Below are 26,481 nucleotides of genomic sequence, written 5' to 3'. Positions count from 1 at the left end.
ATCCACCCACAAAAACATATTCCTCATCAAATACATGACCGATATAATGAAGTATCCTCAGTGGATTATGACTTTCACGCCTTCTGCATATTGTAACTCCGTTGCATACAGACGTGCATTTGTGACTGGATATTGAATTAGTTCCAGTGAATTGCACAAGGCGACATCTCTCGGTGAAAAGCGATGAACAGATCCTGGCCGGCCCAGTGGTGCTGATCTTGGCGGTGGTTTTATCAGCAGTCAGCAGTGAAGGCCGAGGAAAGTGATAAGCCGCAGCCACAGCCACAGAGTTCGCCTTGTCGCCTCGCCGCCGCTGCCGGCCATCCTACAAGTCACAGCTAACAGATCCTAGTGGCAGTGGCAGTGCTGTTGCGACCATGGCGCCGTCCTCAACATGGCTGGTTGTGCTCACCATCTGCGCTCTCTCTCACTCCACATGTAAGTCCTATACTACTTCTGTCACTAAGTTTGCACGCTTATTAGGGCTTTTATAACAATAAGTTCACATACTTTCATTGTTTAGTGCAATTATTTTTATAAAATATTGAGAAAATTAGTTGTCATTTCCTGACACGAGTACAGTTTTAGAGATGAAGTTAGGACTTATATGAAAACTAATTTCCTATTTCCTTCATATTATTCTCGCCCACGAGTATTTTCAATTAAATTGTATTATAATATACCTATTTGTTTTTAAATTCTTTCTCTAATAATCGTCTCTATCGACATGAGTGAAATGTGGCAGATTAAACCAGCTGGTGTTGGGATTCCAAATTTTTAGTACATTAAGTATCTTACTTTTGGGAAAATTAGATTCCAAACTGAGTCTATTTTGATCTACAGAGAATATGGATTTGGAATAAGTTTTTAAATATGTGGAGTATTCATTAAACAACGGCATTAATGCTTAGGCTGCTAACAATTGACATCCTACGGACAAACATTAAAAAATTCATTGTAAAGAAAAAATAATTAATATTAAATAATATATTAAGGAGACTTGAAAATTCTAAGTTCCCGTCAAGGTCACTAGTCTAGACAAGTCACAAATATGGTACAGACCACCGGCTCAAGTCCGTAGGCTCATATCTTGGTTGCATAACCCTGCAACACAGGCTTTCACTGGTCACCTCGCCCAGTCGGGCACTTTATTGCTCTTCACTACGTACTTACATAGCTTTAATAGCTGCCAGTTTTCAGGCTTATGCGTAGTTATTGGCACTTCACTATCTTCACAACTACGGAAAAGAACAATCAAAGTCATCAGTTGTTTGGTGTTCGTACATAAGCATGTTGACGTAGCGTTTTTCACAACTAGCATAGTTAAATAACTATGTTAAAATATAATTAATAGTATGTATAGCTACATATTTCTCAAGTCTATTAACGTTTTTCTTTAGCATATTAATTTTAATATAAAATTAAAGTACGGTAATTTATTTTAATGGAAACAAAATAAATTCTCTTTATAGCTAGCAATAACAACCATTTCAGACTCAAGGTTTCATGAAATTTACCAATTTCAAATACCCTTAACATGCCTATAGAACCATATCTACGTAAGGCGCGTATACGAACACTTGTTTAATGAACACGTAAGCGTACTCTGACTGTTTTGAAAACTGAAAATCTGCCAGACTCTAATATTAATATATCGTTTTCTACAGTGGGAGTCAGGAAAGGTTTTATTTCAAGGTTCAAAGTGCGCATGGAGATAAAAAATTAAACTCAAGGGTCATACAATACTATATTCTGTGCACAAATAAGTTTTGTGCACCTGGGAAAGGTTACAGATAAAGAGGTTCCTTAACATTTTCAAAGGTTGCAATAACATGCACGTAAGTGTGTGAAGTGTACAAAGTACAGTTATCCCGCGTGATGACATAAATGCCAAGGTTGTCGCGTGGGGCGACCCTGAGGGCCATAACACTTTCACTACGAGCTTATGTCATACTTTCGTCTTTCTTGGAGTCTGTGGGCAACTTCCTCCCGCCCGCCTCGGTTGCCACGGATGGGACACGTAACACCTGATCGGTCACCTCACAATAGGCGGCCTACATCGCCCACATTGTTTACCTCCGTGGTGCTCCACTTCACCCGTCATCCTGCGCAATTTCAGACACTGCTCCTTGGTGGGAGAGGGGAGGCACTCTTGGGGTTTTATTTGCTACAAAAATGCCTTTTTTCAGAATGTATGCAACTAATATAATAATTGATATACAATAAAAGTGATAAAAGTTAAATTAGTAAATGTTTCAATATGTTTTACTCTTTAATTTTTATTCCATGAAAAGAAAAAGAATTTGAAGGTTGTTGAATATTTTAGTCACAACACTGATCATTGAAGTTGTACAGTCTGCAGATGCGAGTAACACACAACTGACCTAACCGAATAGTTAGAATTCGATGGCTGTGAAAAGCTAAAAAGGGCTATTTGTAATGTCGAACAATTTTGAAAGGATTGGTTATGAGTCACGTTGTCAATTTTGATTTTGGATATGTCTCTATCATCATACTGATGAGAGTATTAATCTTTCGTATTTCAATATCTTGATGATGAACAGTTGAGTGCAGAACCCGAAATCGTGAACATCGTATTTGAAACTGTCTAGTAACTTTAGGAAAACAAATCCAACACTTCCATTTCTCTCATACTGGTTGGATTTGTTTTCCTAAAGTATGTAAATACTCGTTGAGATTGGTGTTACTGTAGGATTTATGATATTAAGGTATATAGAATGTTGTTGTTGCTTTCGAAGTGACAGGATATTTAGGATGGGTAAGGTTAGGGGTATGGACCACCTATTGCCAAGATCCGTGAGGAAGCGTTTCGGTTACTAAATCTCAGTAATTTATATCTTGTAAGAACGGGAGATCAGCTCCGTACTTGCCTCTCCAGCCAAATCTAACAAGGCAGCACACCCTTATGTCCAGAACAACAATTGCTACTTTAACAATAATTGCAACAATTAACACTTAGGGAGTCCCACGAACTCCAGCAGTCATTATCCATGGTAAACATATCCATCTGACCTTACATACCAATATCTTGAAATTTCCAATCAACGATGTGCCGTTCTTGAATATCTATAAGGTTGCCCGGATTTTTTGACATCGGTTTTGCTATACCTATTATAGATTCAACCGGAAGATGAAGTGAACCCTCCTGAGAAAATAAAGGATTTATTGGGAAAATATCTCTTGTGTTGTGATATTGTTGATTAGATATGTATAGATAAGAAAGCTATTTTCACGCATAAGAAAACATAAGTTGATTCAAATCAAATCAGGCTTTAATGATCTTTGAAAATGGTACTTTAATTACAATACAACAAAATTTTCGAATGAAATATGCTCTAAAATCCACTCCTGCGTTAGCCATTACTTTACACATATAATAATCCTCATTTATTTACTAATTAAAATTCTTCCACACCACTTACCAGACCTGACAACTTTTGATTTTAATCTTCCATGATTCCACTATCTTCCAGTGGCTCTCCATGGATTTTCCGAAGAATAGAACAAGAGATGTTCAACTTAGCGCTTCACAAGCAACGAATAGTTAGTAAAGCAAACAATAAACGTTAATACCGTATTAATATAGAGTAGCTTTCTCCTGATTAATTTTGCAAAGATTATCACTGCTTTCTTTTGTAGCAGAAAGACTCTTCATTTTATTTGTTGCTCAACTGCCCGGAAGTATTATTCGACAAACTAAATAAGAGTACACAAGGCCAAAATAAGCTATTTAGAGACTTTGGGTAAACAATGTTTAGCGATATTGCGCTAGCATAAATGCTTCAAGCAAGTCCGGAGTAATCTGCTTTTAACCTTGAAGATACTGATATTCCGTATACCGATTTGAAGAATCGGTTTACGGAAAAGAGTTTATTCTAGTTTTTTTATTGATTAGAAGTATGACAAGTTTTGCATACTAAACCACCTGATTCCAAAACAAGAGTCCTCAAGGACTTCCTAATTGTCGACCGGTTTGTTTAGTACTAAAGATATATAAGAAGCCTGCTTGCGGTTTTCATTGTAAGAGGGTCTGCCACATTTTCTCTCCACTCAAACAAGATACGCTTTATGATAATTTACCACAAAATTATACTTTTTGATTGGTTCTGCGGTCGAGCAACAAGGTCAGATAGGATTCTGCTACAAGTTCTACTTTGACTTTAAAGAGGTGTATAATAGAAAGCCTCTGGTATTTCATTGTTATCTTGGTATTATTTATTGAAAAGGGTATTTTTCTCAATAAAGCTTTGTATTTCAAGAAAATATATTTAGAGTTGGGTTAGATGGAGAATAGTAAGCGACATACAGGAACGTCAATAGGCTGCAATGTGTAATAAATGTCTGTTTCTCATGCTATTTATCAGTGACGTAATAATCTATTGTGAACTGTTACGTTCATAATTATTCTTTCTCATTAAGATTGAATCACTATTATCAAGAGTTGTATGTCATTTAATTCTACAATCAACGATTGAATCTTTTGTAATGTGAGCAAATAACTATATTTCTTTTGAAACAAAATTAGGAGTTGCACATCGAGAAAAAGTGAATTGTGCGAGATCTTGTTATTCTGGTAGATACCACGCTATCTTTTCTCAGCACTTAAATAGTGTTTATTTAAGGAGGAGAGAAAGGGCAAACGAAGGTAGTTCGACTAGATCCTTGGTTCGATTCATCTTAAAAGGACTTGGACTAGGTTACATCTTACATAGACGACGTTCCTTACGTGGATGGTCAGGAAGCTACAGAGCCGGATGGCATAGATGTACAAAACATCGTATTTCTGTTGGGCTAAACCATGGATTTGGAACAGAAAGTATGAGTCTAATCATAACATGCCGTTTTTGTGAGATGTCCTATAAATTAATACTCGATTTGTTTGTTCAGTAAGTGCCAAACACGTTTTGTTTGACAATTAGTGCCAAAAGTATATTTGTACTGCTTTTGAAGTGACAGAATAATGAGGATGGGTTAGGCTGGGGGTAGAGGCCGCTTCTAGTCGAGATCCCATGAGGGAGGATAAAGTGCACCAAAGGTGTCATGTCACCTTTGAAGAAGGAGGTTAGTTTTGTTTCAGCTTTTTCATTCAAAACGGGCAGAGGTGACCAAGGGAGACAATACGCCCTTATATTTGTGCTCTGAAGAATACTTTTAACACTAAGCAAGTCCAATTTACTTCAACAGTCATCCTCCAGGGTAAACGAAATCTATCTACCACGTTTTTACCCCAATATCTGTAATTTACTGTTGGTGAATTCCGCTCCTGGATTTCCACTTGATTTCCCACATTTTAGTGACGCATCGGAAGTGAACTCTCCTGGTGGTATTACTGCTTTACAGTACGTATGACTAGTATGTGGTGTATTGGAATTACAAATTCCCTTTAATAGTTTGTACATTTTCGTTATTTACTTGGTGTGTTTAATTTAGTTTTATATAGAAAAAGCATGGCTGCTTTAAATACAGGAATATTTCAAACCTTGTATATAAAGAAGAATGTGACGAAATTAGTAACGCCTATAAGACGTTAATGGAACAGCCAATCATTGAGCCCACGCTTTTTAGACATTTACGAAAGTATCAAGGACAAGGTTTATTCTGCCACTGACCCAATACTAGCAATATCTCATCAAGTATGAGAAATCGTTAAATATATTACTCAAAATAGCGCATATTCTTAAGCTAGATATTATTGATTTATTATTGAGTTATCATCAAAAAGATAATACTAGAGAAGAAAGATATAAAATACATTTAAGCAGAGTATCTTGTTAAACATTGCCTCAAAATTAGCACATCATTAGTTAATTAATAATATTTTTTTGTATATTAAGAATATATAAATTAGCATTAACAATTTTTTTTATAATTTCGCTTTAATAATGAAAAATAACCGCAAGGAAGAACTCAAAATTAAAACTTCAACAATAGTTTTATATTTAAATTAAATTCAACGAACGTCAAAACCACAATATTGTACAAACCGACCAAAATTTCAAAATTAGATTTAATGAACATATAAAAGCCTTGATAACATCATTGAATTGAAAATATATTGGTCATACATATAAGAATATTTTTAAAAATATATAATTTTTACATATGTGCAGCAAAAGTTGTCTTGCCTTTAATGTCAACCTTAAAATGTTTTGAATTTATGAAAGTTCCAAAATGAACCGTGACATACTAGGGAGTGAAAAAGATTTTTAATAAAAAAATTAGGATTTTATAGAGTATGAACCGTATTAATTAAGTACACTGATACAAATACAACATTTATCCACCGAGGTAGTTCTAATACGTTAATTTAGTCCGGTTATTTCTTTTTGTCGTTATTTACATAATTTAACCTACAACTATACCTAATGATGGGTTCATTGAATCCAAAATGTACATAGTATACATAAAAAATAATACAATATTTATTGTTTTAATTCTGTAGGTTATATAATTTAAAACCGATTGTCCAGAGCTGTCGAGCTAAGGATGGATGATTGATGATAAAGGGGTTCTAGGGATGAACTACCTTGTACCAGTAAAGAATAGTAGGATGGGATGAATTCAAAATTAATTTGCTGTTGTATTATGTTGTTTTATAAGAGTTGGCCCAATAAAAATTTAAAAGTGAATATAATTTAATAAACATCTTATGCTCATTGTCTCCCGAGATATAATTTCATCTCTGATTGCAGGATCATGTAAGTTATAAAGTTGAAAATTATTAAACTAATATTATCGAAACCGCTACTCTCAAGATTGTAATAACAGTTATAGGATGGTGTGAGAATTTTAATTTGTAACACATCCAGATGAGAGTTGTCATAAAATTATAATACTAAATTTTTTTATTTATTAACTAAAATTTGTATACTAGTGATAATGTTCATGATAAACATCTCCTATATCGTGGCATATTTGCGGCCCTAGCAAACAGAATAAGTCAGCAGAAATTCAATTAAGTAGGTGTACAATTAATTTCTTTTTTGTGTGTTGGGAGCCTAATGGTTTTCTCTGTGGGAGCTAGCTGTGAGACTGAGTCAGGAGAAAGTGCTTTTCACGCTGCTTCCTAATTGTGATTCAACCACTAGTGCCATTAACCTGAGGAACATTTCCTATGGTTTCTTGATACTTCGTACAATATCTAAATTAAACAAACTTAGTATAATAGTGTTTTCTGGGGGTGGAACGATTTAGACACAATCTGTTAGAATACTCTCTGTGTTCATAATTTAATTTATTATGTTTTTTAAATACCCCCATATAACATTAAAATACGAAGTTTCTTTGAATAATATTTTCTTTTAGGCTGAGGAGGCCTTAAGCAACTATTATTCTTCTTAACATTAAAGAAAAAAACGAAGCTCTCCAATTTAATAATGATGTTTATAATCAATGTTATTAATAGTGTACTTTAGAAATATGTTAGCCCTCGTCTGCGTGTATGTGTCTATAAATTCATAATAAATTATTCTTAAATCGTTGTAATCTAATTTTTATTGGGAAAATAATCTTTTTATATTACATTTAGTCGTTTATTACAACTTCCCTGAAGACTGGAAAAGTTTACACTCCACAAGTGTATTTAAGTAAAGATTAGGAAATTTTTGTAATGACGCACAGATAAAAAAGTCTCTAGATTTGAATTTCTGAAACTGTACACATGATTTATGGCTTTACGTATCTGAGCGGTTTTTCTTCGCGCCTGATAAGAAGATAAGAACCGTAAGAAGTTATAATTCGGTGTGCCAATTCCGACCGGTCTAAGACGTTGGTCTTTGGTTCTGATTAAGAGATAGCGGTGGTTCAAATCCTGTTTGTGACCGTTGCACATTTTATCAGTACCAGTCAACCTTGTACTTTATCGACTCTCTCTCTTATTCAGTTTGATAAGATCCTAGCACAGGCTGATAAGAGGTTCGGCCTTTCCTTAAAAAAAATATGAGCCAAAATTATGCTTCGAATTCCTACCACTCCTCACAGGATAATAAAAAGTGTTCTCTCATTTTCCTGCCTGATAAATGGTACCTCATAGGATTGTGACATTCTTAAAAAACATCCAATAAAAAATAATTTAACATCCAATCGAATAAGGTTTATAACAGGAAGATTGATGCGTATAACAATATTCCGCCGATAACAAATTATAATTTCTTGTTTGGATTGTTCAATTCTCCACATTAAACATTGAACATTGCAATATGATATTATGATGTGTGACAGACGGACAGTTCAAGTGCCCTGACAAGAAGTACGGCCAGTATGAGGACACAGTGCAGTGTGACAAGTACTACGAGTGTGACGAGGGGGTGGCCACCGCCAAGCTCTGTCCGGACGGTCTAGTGTTCGATCCGGCCAACAGGAAGATCAACAAATGCGACCAGCCCTTCAACGTGGATTGTGGAGACAGGCTGGAGCTGCGTGAGTAAATTTCCCCTATACCCAAAGAGATTGATTGTTTTGGTTATTTGATAAAGTTTACTGAATCTAAAATAGTTTATTGATAAGCATGGTTTATTCACAAATATTTGAATTTCCAAAGTAAAAAGAGTTTACAAAGTTTTTTAAAAAAACTTTGTAAAACAAGTCGGAACAGTGAAAGAAATTTCAAATGTTTCCGTCATAGCTAGCTGTTTTCTTCGTTTTACCATTGCAACTATGTATGGCTTTGTTATGTGTCATATTATATAGTCTTAATGATATATTTTAATGCCGTAGAGATCCTTTACAGCGATGGTTTTTTATCAATATCTTAACGCCTAACTAGGGTATAATATACTTCCGTCAGTATTTTACACATAGTTGCGTATTCTTCCTTCAGTGTTTATTATCGATCATGTATGTTTTGTAGCAATTATGGACATAGGCAATTGTTAATTGTAACAATAAAACGTTTTCATTTATACTGTAACACATATCAACGAAATTGACCTTAATCCCTTTATATCTATATTTACTTACTTAGTAAAAACTTTTAATCCGGCACAGGTAGTCATAAAAAATATAATAATAATGAAGGAGATAAAAATATATTTTTAATAGGTGCACTTTATATTTCTTATACTCGATGTTTTTCATTATCTGAATACTGAGGGCCAATACGAATCTTTTTCTTATATCTTTTCAGAGGAGCCGAGAGGAAACCACTTGTGCCCGCGGAGGAATGGTTACTTCGCCCACCCTGACGAGACTGTGTGTAACGTGTTCTACAACTGTATAGAGGGTGAGAGCACGGAGATCACGTGCCCCACTGGGTTACACTTCGACGAGTACTCGGGCACCTGCGTGTGGCCGGCGTCCGCTGGGCGGTCCAACTGCGGAGAAGCTGATGCCAGTAAGTCTCTTCGCGAACATTTTAAACACAACGTGATTATGGGTGGTTGAAAAGAACCAACAATTTCTAATATTAAAAAGCTACTCACATTTAAACTGGCTTTATCTAGTGTTAAAAGGTTATTTTTGCTTTGTTTAATTTTATTTTGCATCTTTAATATTGTCCTTTATACCTCAAATCACACACATGAACCGATAGGAACCTTTATTCAAGTTTTAACGCTCTGGAACATTTCTAACCAAAATTATCGTACGCACAGAGAGACAACAGCACGAATTTAAGACGACCCATCGGGTCCCTAGTAATTCATGGACGCAGTCATTTAGGAATATCAGGAAACAAAAATGTCCGTTGGAAAAGATGTTTTACTATCTATACTCGTGCCAAGTTCTGTTAAAAAGGTTTTACACCTGTGAACTTTAAAAACTATTCTTTTGTTAAAAAGCTATTCTATTGAAACTGAAAACGGAAATCTTGTTGAACAGAAACAATACATGTTTACTTAAAATTAATCAAATTTAGAAATTCATATACTTTAATTAGTGTTATGACCGAAACACTCCATTTTCAAAAATTGAAAATGCTCTACTATTTCGTTGGCAAATAATTAAAATATTTTGCACCAACATTTACGAAACAATATTGTTTAAATAGTGTAACTGATCGATTAAATGAATCATATTTCCATACGTTTGTTTTAATTACAAAATTTAGTTAAACGTAGATATGCTGAGTATTAGCTAACCTTATCACTCCGGAGGTTCTGTCTATCCTCAGGGCATTTCAAGATCAGATTGAACAGTCTTCATTTACTACGAACCTCATTTCTACATAGGCAAGATCTAGTTTGATGATAGTGTTTCTCTCTGTATTAAAAGTCCCTAATTCTGTCCTTACAGAAACTGCCAGGAAACTTGTTTCGTTTAAGCATTAATTAGCTTTCTTCATCTAAAGTTCAAAGTTTAGACTAGAGCTGATGTTAATTTGTGTTATCAGTGAAGCTCAAGGACGGCTTCTCGTGCCCGAAGGACGCGCAGGCCACAGGACACGGTCAAGCCGTGGCACACCCGGTGTTCGCACACCCTGATGACTGCCAAAAGTTCTACGTCTGCCTCAATGGTGTGACGCCTAGAGAGCAGGGATGCTCGCTGGGAGAAGTGTACAATGAAGAGACTCAGAGGTGTGACGCTCCTGAGAATGTTCCTGGATGGTGAGTTTGTAGTTCTGATACATAAAAATATCAAAGTACTTTTCTTGAACTACCCAATAATAGATACAAAGTTTTAATGCACACATATTTCTGAACCGGTAATACAGCACTATCCAAAAATAAATTATCCATAGGCATAAGCCTTTTTAATAAAATAACTTACGTAATTACTCTAAATTTAAAGTGACGAAACGGAGGTGGTTGAAATCGATTAGAACTACGATCGATCCTGATGCGTAAACAGCTCCATCATAAAAAACATACAAACTTGTAATACTTGTTGCTATATTCAGCTTTTTTGGCGAAAAAAAAAAAAACATTAAAATTCGTTCAAAATAAGGTTAAACATATTTTTGTTGCTCTGATTATTAAGAAACCTAACGTGTCACAACAGTAGCTGATTTAAATAAACCATAGTTTATTTATTCCTGTACTGTTGTATTAAAGATATACATATTATAACGTTTTATAAATATAGTAAAACGACTTAACTAACGGTTTCCATAGCTGTTTGAAATATAATCCATTAAAAGACCATGGCTATTTTTGTTATGACTTAATACTGCTACATAAGAAACAAATTTTCACACCACAAAATCAAGTTCAATAATAATTATTCTATATTAAATATGACGAAACAATCATAACTAGAAATAGGACTATTAAAGACAACTTTTACGTTTAATAACTTGAAAACAATGAAGGAACGACACGAAATAGAAACTCTATACATCTAAATCTTTATTATTTAGCCCATTACATTTAGCCCATTGTTAATACTTTATTTGTGGAAATTATTGAACTAAGTTTACGAGTGTTTGACCAGAACCAGATTCACCTCGATTCCAATGTTTTCAAACAACAAACACCGAGGTATGTTACCGTCAACGACCCCTACAGTAGGCCGCCTCGGGGGTTAAATAGAAATCAATGGATAGATTATCGCAGCAGGCTTCTGACGTCATTCCTCGCCTAGTGACGTAGTTGGCCGTGGATTAATTTCACTTATCCGGGTGATCATGGTAACCTGTTACAACAACTTCTGTTATTCAGTTTTCATTAATATTGGGAACTAATTGGTAAGTTATTATTAAATTATTGGCAATAAAAATCCTCATGGCAAGGCAATGTAATTATTGTTAGCGGAACTGACGTATTACATGTATTACGCGTCATAAACACATATGTTATCTGTACGTATGGACGCGTAAATAATTTTCCGCTGGACAATGGACTGTCCTAGACTGTCTTTATGTTACGGGTGGCATCAGTCCTTACTCTTAGACCTTGTGTTTCGACAACATACAACACAACCTGAAACTTAAAATTTTAGTGAATAGATCTCAGTAAAAATGCAATAATTTTATCAAAAAATCACAAACTAACGTCATGTTTAGATAAAAGCAGTGGTCGATTTCCTTTTAAGTCTTATACTCAGAGGGTCTTATACAACAGAAGAGTACAAGGTTGATGATACGGTTAATGAGTAATGAGTTACATCGTTGTGTAACTCAAACTGTAAGGTAGAAACCCCTAATAATAGAGCACTTAAACTCTTGTACCGCTCAACCATCGCAACTCCCTAAAATTCACCATTTAAATTCAGATTAATATTGATACTCGCTAAAATTTACCATTTATATTCACACTAAGATTGATTTGAAGATTGCGGGATTCAATATTTTGGATGTATATGTTTATACATTTTATAAAATACTATTTAATACTTCCACCATATATCTTATAATATTTAAATAAAGACAAATATATTTCTCACTTATTTCTGAGTAAAACAATGTTAAATCACAATGAAAACACAAATTTAATTGAATAAAATCAATTTTAATCGAGGTTCGTGGAGTCGTTTATAAAAAATAAATAAATTTAACTCTATTTCAAGGTATATACCGTAAAACTTCTGTGTCATTGCTTAAGAGCTGCACACTTATTGAGCTTATTATAGTCCAATAATGAATAATAATTACTACAACATACAATATTAAATTTACTTTGTATACTAAAATGTTAATAAATGAAAGTGATATAATGGAATTTAACTCATAATGAAATTGAAAGTCCCTAAATTGAATTTGAAAGTCGAAAATAACAATTGGCACGTAAATTTACTTCCAAATTATTTAACTTACAAATGTCGAAATGTTTTTAAAACCCTTTGGAATAGAAGCATAAAACCGATATTTCTGTAGGATTCAGATATTGTATACCCATCCTTATTTCATAATAATTGTTTTAAATACGATACATGCATGACAATAAAGTACTATTTCCCTTATATCGCGTTCAAGTAAAAATACCTTTATTACAGAGGTGCAGTTAGAGCTATGAAGTCTCTCTCCAACTCCACATATTAAAAAAACTCATACCACTTAAATATAATTTTTCTTCGATTTTGAAAATTAATTGTATTGCCACTTAAATGCATTTCTTTTAAGATTAGGACTTATAAAGTAAAAAAAAAATAATAATGGTACTGTAAGATACTTAATGTTTTGTTGATAAATAATACTTTGTTCTATTTCAAAACTCAATAAGGGGCAGAAATTATTAACAGGAAAGTAACGTGATATGAGATAATGAGTCCGAATAAACATTTCACACATAACATAGTTTTGGTGGGAGTACGAATGTTGAGTTTAGCTCCAGTTCACGCGTCTGCAGCTTAGTGCAGCGTCTGGTATCTGACACTTGGAATCTGGAGTCATGATTATCTGAAGATAAAAAAACCCGACGACGAAGAAGCCAGTTCAACCTGATTACACTGTTTATTTTTTATTTTGTAATCGAGGCAACTGTAATGTCAAAACGTCTAAAATTTCCGTTTTGAGCTTCTTCGTCGTTGACTTTCTTTATGTCTTCACACGAACATGACTCCAGATTCCAGGAGAAAAGCCTGTAACAGTGTCAGATTCTAGGAGTTCCATTAAAATGAAGATGAACCGGAGGTAAACTTAACATTCATACTTAACATTTCACAAGAATAAAGATAATGAAATAGCCAGATTGACCTATTTTTGGCGCAAATCACTATCTGGTCAGTTAAGATGTTGTATTGCTGGTTACAGTGAAGATTGGTACAAGGACAACCCGGAGGTGGAGGCACAGAGACAAGCGGCAGCAGCAGCGGCCAATGCTGCCAACAAAAAGAAGGGGGCGAGGACGAGGAAGTGATGGAAGATAGAAGATGGAAAATGAAAACAACTCGAAGAATCCGAAATTGTAAAGTGATTCTTTAGTAGGTCATTGTAAAAGACAGTTTATGTGTTGGTTATTGCTTTTTAACGCGTTAAAGCACTTCGGATAAAATTTAAAAAATGTATTTTATGTATGCTGTTGGTGACCTGTGTCAATCATCCATGTTGGATTTTTTTATAACATGTAAACAATTTTGAATAATATTTTTGTATATTTATAATGTAAGTATTGTTATTTGATTGTATAAAAGTGTGCAGCTACTTTCTTATAGGAGTAATAAAATATTTGTTTGATAAAATTTATGGAACCTTATTACCTTTGCTCAAAACTGTAATAACTGGTGGTTATCAAATTGCTCTATGGGGTACTAAAACGAGTTTCTACGTTATTGTTTTAAATTTAACTCAAAGATAGGTATTATTTTCTAAGTATTTATATTTTCATTCTGTATCACAACCAAAACAATTTATTTAATAACACAATAAATTATTTGTTCAAAATAAAAGAACTAGTGAAAACAACATACTGTATTGAATGCAGCCGTTAAGTAGTTTGAATGCAATTCGGATACACATAATCGAAAGTATTATTTGAAATTTGAAGGCGTTTATGATTTCAACACAAAATAAAACATACGACTATCTTTATTTGTTATGGGATGTACATTTTGTATTTAAAGAACTGTTTATTTTTAGTTCCATAAAATATTTTTATCTTTTTCTTTTTATTCTTTAGAGTAGTCTCAGATTCTTATCAAATTAATGAAACATTGTGTAAATCTAGATATAAACAAAACACAGTGTTGAACGAATATATTATTCAAAAAACGTTCATTAAGGATAAAGAATCATTTCAAAACATATAATGTTGACCAGTCAATATTATTAATCATATACAGTTAAGTCACTTTAAAAATATTGAACTTTCGAGACTTGAATGAGTTTAAGAAAATAATATATTTTGATATGATTAAGTAAACAAATATTTCAACTCTTATGAAACTGTTACTAAAATGAAGAGAAAAGCAAACTAATGTAAATCCGTTTTTATTTGATTATCTTTTAGCTGAGAACGAGTATACTTTTATATATTTTTCGAGAACAATACGATAGTTTGTATGTGTGATACGAGCAGTTTAATATATCCTTACTATACTGATAATTTAAAATTATGTACATTCAGTTTAAGGTTTATTACATTGTGTACACACACACACACACACACAAATATATATATATATAGTGTCCCGTAACCCTATTGACAAAGGTATGTTACGTTAATGCTCAGGTCAATACAAACAAATTTCACCATATGAATATGGGTCTCTCATGCTTAGTTTCATATCTGTCTGCATGTATGTGATTTCTATTCAAAAAATTAACATCATAAAAAATAATCAACTGTTTGACTCAAATATTTAAGATAATACGGCCAGGTAGTGAAAAAATATATTAACATGTATTAACAACAACAATACCAACAATCCAAAAACTGAATAAACGGCAGCTCCCAATATGAGCTATACTTGTCACAGTAAATCTTACCTAAATCGGTAATTAATTATTCAATTTTAATAATTTTGGTGTCACTAGATCTGTGATCAAATCTACTAAACCTTTTAGTCATGTAAATCTTGAGAACAGTTGCTGTTTTAAGATATTCTAAGTTTAAAAATTTTAATGGCTGTCATTTTGAAAATATTAATAATAATTTATGATATATTTTCACTAACTGGTCTTATTATTGTAAATATTAGAGCCAAATTTCGTATAATTTAATTTATTGGATATTAAGATTAATTAATCTTTTTATTAAAAGAAACACTTACAGACAGACAGATGGGTAACTAAGCATCGGAGACCCATGTTCATATGGTAAAATATGGTTGTCTTGACCTGAGCAATAATGTGGGATGCTTATATCGAAATCATTACTGGACATTCTGTAAAGCCTATATGTAATATAGAGACTAGAACAAGAAAATATTGTTTTCATTCTATCATGTGTTCACTATACGTTCTTTCTAGACGAAAATGTTTTAAGAGAAAGTAGATGGAGTAAATAAATAATGAATGAGAAATACACGTGGCCACAACTGTGAAAATCGCAAAATATTTCTAGTATGGAGTGTTTAAACAATCTTTTAAAGAACCTATTAATCTAGTCTGCTTTTAAAAATATATTTCCTGTTGCATGTTGAAGTTTTAAATGCAATTATAACAATAATAAATATTATTGGTCAATAATTAAACAGGAAGACAAACTTTTAATTTATTTATCACCATATATTAAATTTTTCATTTTTTTATTATAGTATTTTTATATTTAACTTGAATTGTTTATTGCCACTTAAATAGTTCAATAACTGCTTAAAAGCTTCAAATAATACAGACCACGCCGAATGAGAAACCAGAAATACATGAATATCAGTAGCTGGAGTCTAAAGGTCGTAAGTAAGCACACAACCTGGTTATTCTTGCAGTTGAAAAAGGACCCTAAGAAAAAAATGAATCGTTAGTCGCGCCAATTTTGGTATCAAAAGGGTTAAAATATGAATCGATAAATTTTATTTCAGATAATATTTTTTTCTATCATAATAGCTTAACATAAACGCAAGGCACACAAAATAATAGCTAGATCATTAAATGGTTAAAAAAAGATCAATCATTACTTTAACGTCTGTCACTGATTTAACATTTACTTATATATCTGGTGGTCGTTTTTAAGTGTGTCGAGCTGAGAAATATATGATTTGAAAAAAAAAACATATCATTTTCACCCTTTCGATAACCCTCCATTTCGACTTCCATTAAAAGTAATACATCAGACCATTTATGCCTTTTTTAGGAAAAAAATATTTACTTTTTCTAAGAAACCCCAGGGTATGTGCTTATACAATCAAATTTGATCTCGACTCGTGGACTATATGAGCTAAGAAAATTGCCAAACTTTTAACATGACTAGAAAATATACTTACTTCTGTAAAACTACTTTGACATCCACAGCCCTATTTTCTTTAAAAATCATGCTGATAGATAACAGGAATAATCAAAATATTTGTCAAAAATAATGAGTATTCAGTTTAATAAAATAACAAGTAACTTACTTAATTTTGATACATATTATTAGCTTTTGAAAATCAAACAAATTGATTGATGAAGAATAAATTTAAACAATGAGTTTTACCTTTTCCCGTGCATGTTGTTACAGCCAGGACTATTACAAGGATCACCCAAGGTTCAAGGAGCTGTACACCGACAGTGACGGCGACGGCAAAGTAGACTATGGCAAGAAGAGGGTGTTCCACGACTGATATCTTTTATCAGTTTTGGCCAGAGTGTAATTTTAATGTTCTGAATAAATCCATACAGCGGATAGTTAGTTATCCTTATTTTAAGTACTGTGATTAGAAATTTGCAACTCAAATAAAACAAAATAAAATTGATGGACCATTCCTTATAAAATAAAATGCTGTAAAGTCAATAACGCTTTGCCCGTTTCAACTCTAGTATATAAAAGCATGCACGATTTTATAATGCATATATGAATTTATAAATATGTTTTTGTAGTTGTTTTAATTTCATTGATTTAATAAAGCTATATATTCATTATAACATTTCTTAATTGTAACACTCAGAAATCCAGTAAGTAATTGACTTACTGAGACTTTTGAATTTCTAATATATGTTAAAGGTGGTTCTATAAATAAATGTTATGATGGAAGCCCAACTGGTATAGTGAGTCTAGTTATATTTTTTTATTTATCTTAATGAAATAAAATGTTATTTTATATAATGAAAGATTTTTATTAATTTATTTCTAGCCATAATTTTGATTTTTTAAATAATTTATTCCAGACTTTAATCCATTTATTTATATTGATCTACAATTTATTTTGAAATTTCATGTGTAAATAAAAAGCATAATAGTATAACAACACTTTCATATTTTAGTGTCCGTATTTTGCTTTAACACAAATATACCTAGGACAAAAGTCTGTTGAAAATTATTGGACTTCGACTCAAAAATTGGAATAGTTTAACACACTAAATATATTATTCGAATCTATTTACGTACAAATGTTTTGAAAACAGATCTTTCCTCATGAATATACACACATTTTCATTTAGCTTTCAATAAACATTCAAGGAGTTGCGGAAACCACAAGCTATACAGATCACATGACTACAAAATGTTCAGGAATATCAACAGTAAAGTCATGAAAGAAATTATTCAAATTGTTTCAGGCACTTGCTGTAACGTTTGCAAGTTGTTAGCAAAGGGTCAGATGATTTTTTTATTGAAGTTATCGCTCACCATTAGTAAAAAAACTTTGATATGTCTACCATGATCTAACAATATCTACCTCAACCAACAGGAACTAGTATAGATTTAGGAGCGATTCTCACGCCCAGCACACCTCAAATATTTAGTCAAGGAATTGAGAATTACATTAAAAACATTTTTTATCTCTTAGGATAAGAAGCTTAGAAATTGCATCTAGCTCTAAAAGAATCTTTGCCCTGCTGCAGGGGTCACAGAATCGTCTGGATAGGTAAGGTTGGGTCAGGGGTCGAATCCTGTAGAGAGTCATGAGGAAGGATTTAGGGCATTAAGGAAGTCATTACTGTGGTTGCTGGCGCCGATTAGATCTTTTCTCGCATTCATCACGATTTATTCTACTGGCGCTGTAAAATATCCGATGCTAAAATCCGAGCGATTAGCGAATACGTCAAGGTAATTAGTAAGGCAAGAGTTCAGATCCTTGAAAGAGGCCAACTAAGAATTCATCAAGGTAAACCACCAGTAGGTAGAACATTAATGATAATTTATTTCACATTATCACCTTAAGAGCAGGCTGTAGTGAAATGACCTTAAGTTTTTTCCCCATAAGAACAATGCTAACCTAGCCAAGCACTTTTACGCCCTTATTTTTTTATCATTATTTTCATATTTTCTATATGTTTTAACATATTCTTTTTACGCTATATTTCATTATTTTTATACGATGAAAAAATATCGTTCCTTTTTATATTTTAAAAGCATAACATTGCTTAATGCTTTTAGTTATATGATTAAAATGAGACAACTTCCATAAATATAAGACTAAAATATGGGCATAAAAGTGTATGAGGTTTAACATTGTTCTTATGGGACTACAATCAAAATTACCACGAAACGATTAGGAATAAGCGAGCGCAGCGTGCCCGTGACCATTGCAAATAGGATCGAGGGGATTCTAAATCAGGACATGTACGTTGTCAAGTCGCTGAATAAAAACCCCGCTAAACTAAGGATGTGCTTAACCCGGCCTTTGTGCTGATTTTGCACCCCTTCTTGTCAAAAAATTGACATCACGAGTGAGGGGGCGCTATGACCAGGGGGCGCTAAATTAGGCGCTCCGGCAATATAGCCGCCTCTTAAGAAGAAGGAGTAAGAAGATTTTACTACGATCCATAGACGCAACTTTTAATACAGGCGGTTATATTTCTTTGTTATAAGCTTCAATTAACAAAGTTGTTAGACTGGACTGTAATAATCTATGACGTCTAAATTTGATCTGTTCTATGCTGTGAAATATGGGAATACTATTTTAAACGGTTCATATTAAATCCATAGTCTGCTAAACAAGAGAACATCTTTTAAAATCATTACATAAAGGACATTTGACAAAAAAATTGTTGAAAAAAGTTGGAGTGAAATTATTGTATTACTAAATGATACTGTTTCAACATGTCTCTAGATGCAGCATCTTTTGATCGTACATCTAATTCATTAATTTAATTTATAGGTCAGAATACCTGTTAGTTAATGTGTTATTTGTTTTACAACTGTATCCAATGTTACTTTTATATACATTTATTCTATTCTGGAAGTAAAAAAAACACATTTCACTGAATATAAAAAAAATAAACAAGATTAACTTATGTAAATCACCCACTTAACTTTTGATACAAAATTCACATGTATGGAAATAGTGTATATTGTCTATAATATTTTTATTGATATTTAAATACTACTCATTTATATATTCATTCACTGTTTAAATAAATACTTAATGGTTTTGACAAAATTCTCAGCCATTGAAAATATTAAATTATTTGCAGACCTAACAGCTAGAAAGAGCATTCAGTATTCGACTAGCAGAATAAATAACTAAACTTACAGTATTTATATCTTGTTTTATCTGAACTGCTCTTAATCAGCCTCCTGAACAGATTTATGTGGAACTTTAACAAGCTCCTGCAGACTGTTCTGGTTCAGTTAAGGTACCATGTTACACGGACCAATTAGTATTGCTTTTTTGCATATAACTCACTCCGGGCACACGTTTGCAGTGGACCGACACAAATGGCCAATTAGGATAGAGATAATTATCTGCAGCAAGATAACACTAGAGAGAGTTAGCAGTATAACATCTATCTTCGGTGAACTTCCACGAGCGTTTTGTTCAAAAGGGGTTTACAATCATCAGGTTATCTTCAACGGTATAGTGTTGGATGACTGACGCGGATTCCACCTATTAGGAAATGTAGATTGTGCCTGGGTTCCATGGCTTTTGACCGAAGATTCAAGTACCACAACTACACCACGTGTCGCTTAACAGGCTTTACTGAAGCTGCATGCAAAATTTCAAGTCTATGGGTACCTGTTTTAATATTTCATATGTTAAAATGATACATAACTTTGCTCAGTAGATTTACAAATTTATGTATTTTGCTATTATCTAGTTGCCATCATAGTTACCATTAGGATTAACATCAACATGTTTACTAACGCACATCCAAATCCTATGAAGTAACACACACTATAATGGAACTCAGTGTAGTGTAAATAAAAATTAAGATTTATGGAACATTTTAAGTCAATATGTCTGTTCGTCTTCGAAATATCTTGCAGACAAACACATAGAACTGAAATTCTTCCAGCCCCTCGATTGATAGGCTTTGCCAACGCTCAGCCAATAAGTACCAAAACCCATTATAAAATTCTTTTCTTTCCTCTTTATATCATATCCTTACTTCTATTTGTTTTCATTATACATACAGGTTACTCATTTGTTATATTGTCCAAAATAAAAAAGGATCCGAAATATTATTTCGTTCACTTCAAATCCTACCAACGGGATTCGTATATTTATGACTTACAAGGGCGTGTCACGCATTAAACATTATTAAAAAAAGCATTCAAATAAATTTAGATACCAAATGCTTTAGCGTGTACAATATCAATCCAGAATTTTAATCAGTGTTGCAATAATCTCTTTCAGGACAATATGACTAAATCCATCTTGACCCTCTGCTGGATTAGTATTTTGTTTTGTTATACAAAGGAAACTCATTCCTCTCACTCACTAGGGAAACTTAACTCAATGAAAGGCTAAACATGTTGGGATAGAAAGGATAGTAAAGAAGGCGTGTGTTGCAACATTCGCAGAACTTGATCGTAATTGGGAGCCTGAGAGTTTTATACACAAAATATTACAGGTAAATTGACTGAAAGTAGCCCAGTTTCGCAAACCAAGGACTGGTAGTTGATGGATTGCCGGTGATAACGAGGCGATAATAACGCGCTATCAGGAAGAGATAAGACACAGGCGGGCGTGGCGCGACCTTGCTACACTGACCTCTGTACGCAATAAGGTCAGCAGCCACAGCGCGGCGGCGCGCCTAACACACGGACATACCAGACCCACTTCCTCTACTTCGTCCGACCTTCTGGATTAGGAAATCAGGGGGAAACGTTGAGTCACAAAGTTGTTTTAAATACGTCACGGAGGGACGGAATGATAATTAATATCATTATCGTCGGAAAGGTATTATGAGAATAAATATTGCAATCTTATTCTTGCTTGAAAGTACACTTCAGGTATTATAAAATATCTTTGACTTTAAAAAATAAAAATACTTAAATTCAAGATGTTTTTGCGGTGTTTGATACGTTTTACTTTAGTAACTTTGTAAATAACTAATATATTACACAGTTCTTGCTATTGCTTTAGAGCAAATTTAATGTTTTGGGCATTTGAGAATGAAAATACACCATCACTGAAAATATAATATTTTGAAATTATTAATATATTTTATTTTATTTATGATGATTAGCTGCTAAGCATTAATAGTAACGGGGTAGGGTACGATAAGCGGACCTGGTTTTTTATATCGAAGAATGTAATCATCGATACCTAATATTCGAATCTCAAATCCTAGACTATCAATCGATATAAAAGTGTCTGTAGTCCGCAACAACAAACATATGTTTTAAATTAAAATGTGAATGTAATATTAACACTGATCAAACAAATTATTATAACCAAAATTAGGAAAACTGAAGACGACCATATTTACTCCTCTCATCAGTTACATTTGTTTCTTTCCCACAAATTTCACATAATGGGTTTTTCAGTACGAGTCCGACATGTTGAAGCCACGAAAAATATGTCTTATCATCTTTCAAAGCAATGCTGTGTAGTTTTCTAAAATTGACTGCCATTCTTAATAATCAAATGTTACTCATGTAAAATTGAAATATTACCTTACGTGTATTACTTAAAAGTGTTTACAGCTGTAAGTAGCTCATAGATTATTTAAGTTAATTGTTCAAATTAATTAATTAGTATCAATTGATTATATAGATGGTTATGATTGAGTAATATCGTTTGCCAATTTCGATATAAAAAACCGGGTCCGCTTATCATACCCTTCCCTAGTAACATTTTATTTAAATGTTTCAATATATCTTTACTAACAATCCAAAGAAGAGTGTGTTTCTTACTTTTCAGCCACATCTGTGGTAAACGTTGGATATAAGAAATGTTGGATATATAAGAAATATACTCATACTATAATTCTTAGCTAAGAATAGCACCGCAACGGTTTTTTTTATTTTTGCTACAAGAATTTCTCATTCCTAAAAAGCCCTGTTTTGAATTAGCAGTTTCTATCTCCCTTCCATTGAATGAGTTATAAAATAATTCATTTTTCTGTATCATTGTGTAGGTAAATGGAAAATATTGAATTATACGAAAATACAAAAAGCAACTTAATAATAATAACTTCAAAATGTTCCTTCTATACAATACTTCCTTTCTAATATCACAAAATTGTGTAAATATTTTAATTTATGGAAGAATATAATTTGATTGGTTGAATAACATATAGTCCTAATTATGTTTCGATATTTGCTTAGGCCTCAGCAGTTTTTGAATTTTCGAATGAAATGTGAATGAAAATCCTAAAAATCGCGATTTCTTGCTATATTATTCGTAAAAATATCAGGTTATTATGAACACTTTACTATTTTTCACCCAGTTCATAATGGGCTGTGAAATGCAATGTGTCGATGTAACTTTGGTCGACCAGAAAAGTTATAGAGAGATTTTATTCAAAACGTGGATGGTAATTTGAAAACAATGATTTACGATTGGAGACAGATGCACGACTATTTAGTAACCAAACCTCATTTTTAGAGCGTCAAGAGTGAATCATAATAATCCATCATCTCGTGCGTCATGGAATCAAGCAAAAAATCCTGTTAAATCCTAGACGCACAACTACAGTAGTGTACTGTTTTATCTCTATATCCAGACCCTCAACCTATATCGTTATCTATGTGTTCAACGATTTTAATGAAGATGTAGAAGAAATTCCAATGACTATATCACGTGTCTCAAGAATAATTGGTATGAAATTAAAAAAGGGTTACTTCAGATTCCTAGAGTGTGCTATTAATATTAAGGTTCTAATCTTTAATCTTAACCTTACGCGGGCGAGTCTTAACTATAAGGTTCACAAAGGTTATAAGAATTGGTGTCAAAATTCAAATCTTTATAATATTTTATCATCACTTTGGTGAGTAATCCTCAGTAAACAAATTAGGTTTTGTCTAAACTATGTTAGTTTTGGTCTAACATTTGTTGACTGGTGAGAGAACTCCAAAGCGAAGCTTAATATAGCCTACAAAGATTTTGAGTTCTGTTAGCATTTTTGACTTGTTTGAACGGGATAACGGCTAGGATTCCTGGAGAACTATTATAATAATTAAAATTCTATTAATAATTAAATATTTACTTTGGCAAGTTTTTAGTTAAAGTACTAGGTCGCCTATTTGACATTAATTTTGAAAATTTCTATTAATTCAGAATTATTTGATTAGTTACAAACTATTTCAAAATTTAATTCTAATAATATGTTTAGTATAACATTTTAATAATAAAATTAATACATTTTAGACAGGAACATCATTACCGCGATATAATTTACTTAAAATAGGCTAGGATAAATAACTTTTATTAAAAGTATTTAATACAGCCTATTCTCAAATAAAATACAGAATTCACATATTTTTTGCAAAGGTTCATAATTTACATAGTTACTGCCTCGTATTAGGCCTAAATATGTGAGTTGTAGAATAAATGCATACCTTTAAAAATAAGGAGATAAAAAGATATAGGAGAAACTCAAATATGATGTTAAGTTTACTTTTCGAACTTATATTGTACTGATTTATATTTTTTGTTTAGTTCTAATAGGCCCGTGATCACACAAAATATCCTTGGTCCATTGTAAAAATTACTTTTCAGTAAAGTATAGTCATTCACCTTTTAAATTGCAAATAAAATTGGTTTTAATGTTTGTAATTTATATACTTAATGATACGATCACTACTGATATATGTTTAGTGTTAACTGTTAAATACAATGTAAAAAATTACAAATATTTGTTTTAAAACAATTATAGTAATTCACTTTTAACTAAAAAAAAGTAGTTGCTTTTAATGTTTGTAATGTATATATTTAATAATACGATCAGTACTAATATATGTTTGGTGGTAACTCTTAAATTCAATTTTTTTAAATTTGAAAATTTACTTTTAAATAAATTATAGTGATTAATCTGATTCACCTTAATATAATTTGCAAAAAATAAATCGTCGCTTTTAATGATTGTAATTTATATATTTATTGATAAGATCAGTATTGTAATAAGTTTTGTTACTCATAAATTCGATTAAAAATTACTTCAAAAATTCAAACTAGTATTTCAAAACTAATTAAATAATTCGTTGTGAGTTGTAGATTACGCTTTAAACTATTTGGTAAGGTTGCATGTTGAATTAAGAAATAGTTTTTTAATTGAAATAATTTTTTAATTCATGGTCGTTTCTGGTAAAAATTTAATTCTTTTTACTTAAAAACGCATGTATTCATTTATACAACAAAAATCTTTCTTCAGACAAAAAGTAACTGTTTCCGCCCGGGATCGAACCGGGGACCTTGTGCGTGTGAAGCACACGTGATAACCGCTACACTACGGAAACCTGAAAGGAGTGATAGTATTTAATAGATTTGGCAACTGCGGTTTACAAAATAATCCGGTTAATATTGTAATGTTTTAGTAATACAACATTTATTTATATTACAATGTATTTAATTCATCTTCCACTCTCATACATCAGTACAATTAGTTTGCCTTCATAGGCAAAAATATAACAGATTTCATGTTTCCCATTGAATTTTGATTTTAGCTCCAGCTTACCTTCCTATTATGGCACCGTCTGGTAGTCTGACGCTGTCTCAGACTTCACTCCTGGAATCAGATACCAGACGCTGCCATAAAAGGAAGGTCAACTGGAGCTAAACTCAAAATTCAATAGATTTCATTTTATCAATGTATAGAATTGAAAGAGTTTAAAAACAAACACAGAAGTTGACGCCCAAACAGAAAAAGTGTGCGTTCTTAGAAACCAATGAAACGGTTTTTATTAAAACTTTTCTGCCTGTTAAAATTGCATTGGTGGCATCTTGATTTAAACACCTTTATAAATTATACGAAGCAACAATGGATTACTTGAGTTTTTCAATGTTAAATAGAACACCACATTGTTCATAATTATTATGACAGAAATAAAGCAAAAGCTGACAGAATTGGATTTCCGCTGTCGGACAACAATAGAATAACAAATATCTGTTACCTAATTTTCTCTTGCTATCGTTTGGTTGAATCGTCTAATCGCAATTTATTTATTTATAATATAATGTCAACAGATAACGATACCACAGTGGGGTAACTATTAAGAGATGAGGGAATAGAAAAAGTACTCCAAGAGCCCTAAAACTAACAAAAATTCTTGTTACAACAATCTAACTTGTTTTAAATATATCAGTTACATGAAACGTTAAATTAAGCATATCTAATTCATTCAAATTTAGAATTATTAATTTATTCTGATGTTGTTCGGGCCATTTAATTAGAACCCTAGTTCTAGCTAAGCCATTGTGTTATATGTTAGTATTTACTCATAATTGGTAGTAAAAGCAAATATTCATTTACTTATTCATTACTCATTCATTTACTTATATTATAAATATTTTGTTACTTATTCATTAGTTTAGTTTCCTGAAGATGGAATCCTCGATTCTAAAAGGCCTTGCAAAATTAAATTAATATTGCAAAATGTGTTGCAATTCACTAGTAGTATAAAATGATAATATTTCCTATGCTCGAAGAATCTTCCTTTAAAAAATCTGTTTATTTTTATTTATAGTACTGGTAACAAAGTATGTAACAGTCTAAAGTAATGTAACAAAGTAAAATTATTGTTCACAAATAGTAATGCAAGTTTCTCTCAGTTGGATTATTTGGACCTTTTGACTTCGTGATAATTTTCTTTTCAATCACAGCACATGGTTGTACAGGAAATTGTA

The 26,481-nt window shown here is 32.4% G+C and overlaps 1 protein-coding gene and 1 non-coding gene across 3 annotated transcripts; one reads left to right on the top strand and one right to left on the bottom strand.

The window, feature by feature from the left end:
• Nucleotides 1–269: 269 nt before the first annotated feature.
• Nucleotides 270–17,575, top strand: LOC124360210 (protein obstructor-E-like). 2 transcript variants are annotated; one of them, XM_046813620.1, is made up of 5 exons: nt 270–438; nt 8,242–8,439; nt 9,146–9,352; nt 10,349–10,562; nt 13,646–14,073. In XM_046813620.1, the coding sequence occupies exons 1-5, from the start codon at nt 378–380 to the stop codon at nt 13,749–13,751; spliced, it is 786 nt and encodes a 261-aa protein (XP_046669576.1). In that variant the 5' UTR covers nt 270–377; the 3' UTR covers nt 13,752–14,073. The 2 variants fall into 2 exon arrangements, with proteins under 2 accessions (XP_046669576.1, XP_046669575.1); XM_046813619.1 differs by lacking the exon at nt 13,646–14,073 and adding an exon at nt 16,986–17,575 and having other exon boundaries at nt 276–438.
• Nucleotides 17,576–25,021: 7,446 nt separating this feature from the next.
• On the bottom strand, nt 25,022–25,094 carry Trnav-cac. The gene has a single exon. It is a non-coding gene; the product is annotated as a tRNA-Val (tRNA).
• Between the last annotated feature and the right edge of the window lie 1,387 nt (nt 25,095–26,481).

The sequence above is a fragment of the Homalodisca vitripennis genome, chromosome 4, assembly GCF_021130785.1.
Source record: "Homalodisca vitripennis isolate AUS2020 chromosome 4, UT_GWSS_2.1, whole genome shotgun sequence".
Taxonomy (NCBI): Eukaryota; Metazoa; Arthropoda; class Insecta; order Hemiptera; family Cicadellidae; genus Homalodisca; species Homalodisca vitripennis.
Note: the sequence above shows the minus strand (reverse complement) of the source record. Positions and strands in the feature narration are given on the sequence as shown.

Coding starts and splice junctions, on each gene's coding strand:
- LOC124360210 (XM_046813620.1), top strand. CDS start 378: ATGGCGCCGTCCTCAACATGGCTGGTTGTGCTCACCATCTGCGCTCTC. Junction 439..8,241: donor CGCTCTCTCTCACTCCACAT/GTAAGTCCTATA, acceptor GATGTGTGACAG/ACGGACAGTTCAAGTGCCCT. Junction 8,440..9,145: donor TGGAGACAGGCTGGAGCTGC/GTGAGTAAATTT, acceptor ATATCTTTTCAG/AGGAGCCGAGAGGAAACCAC.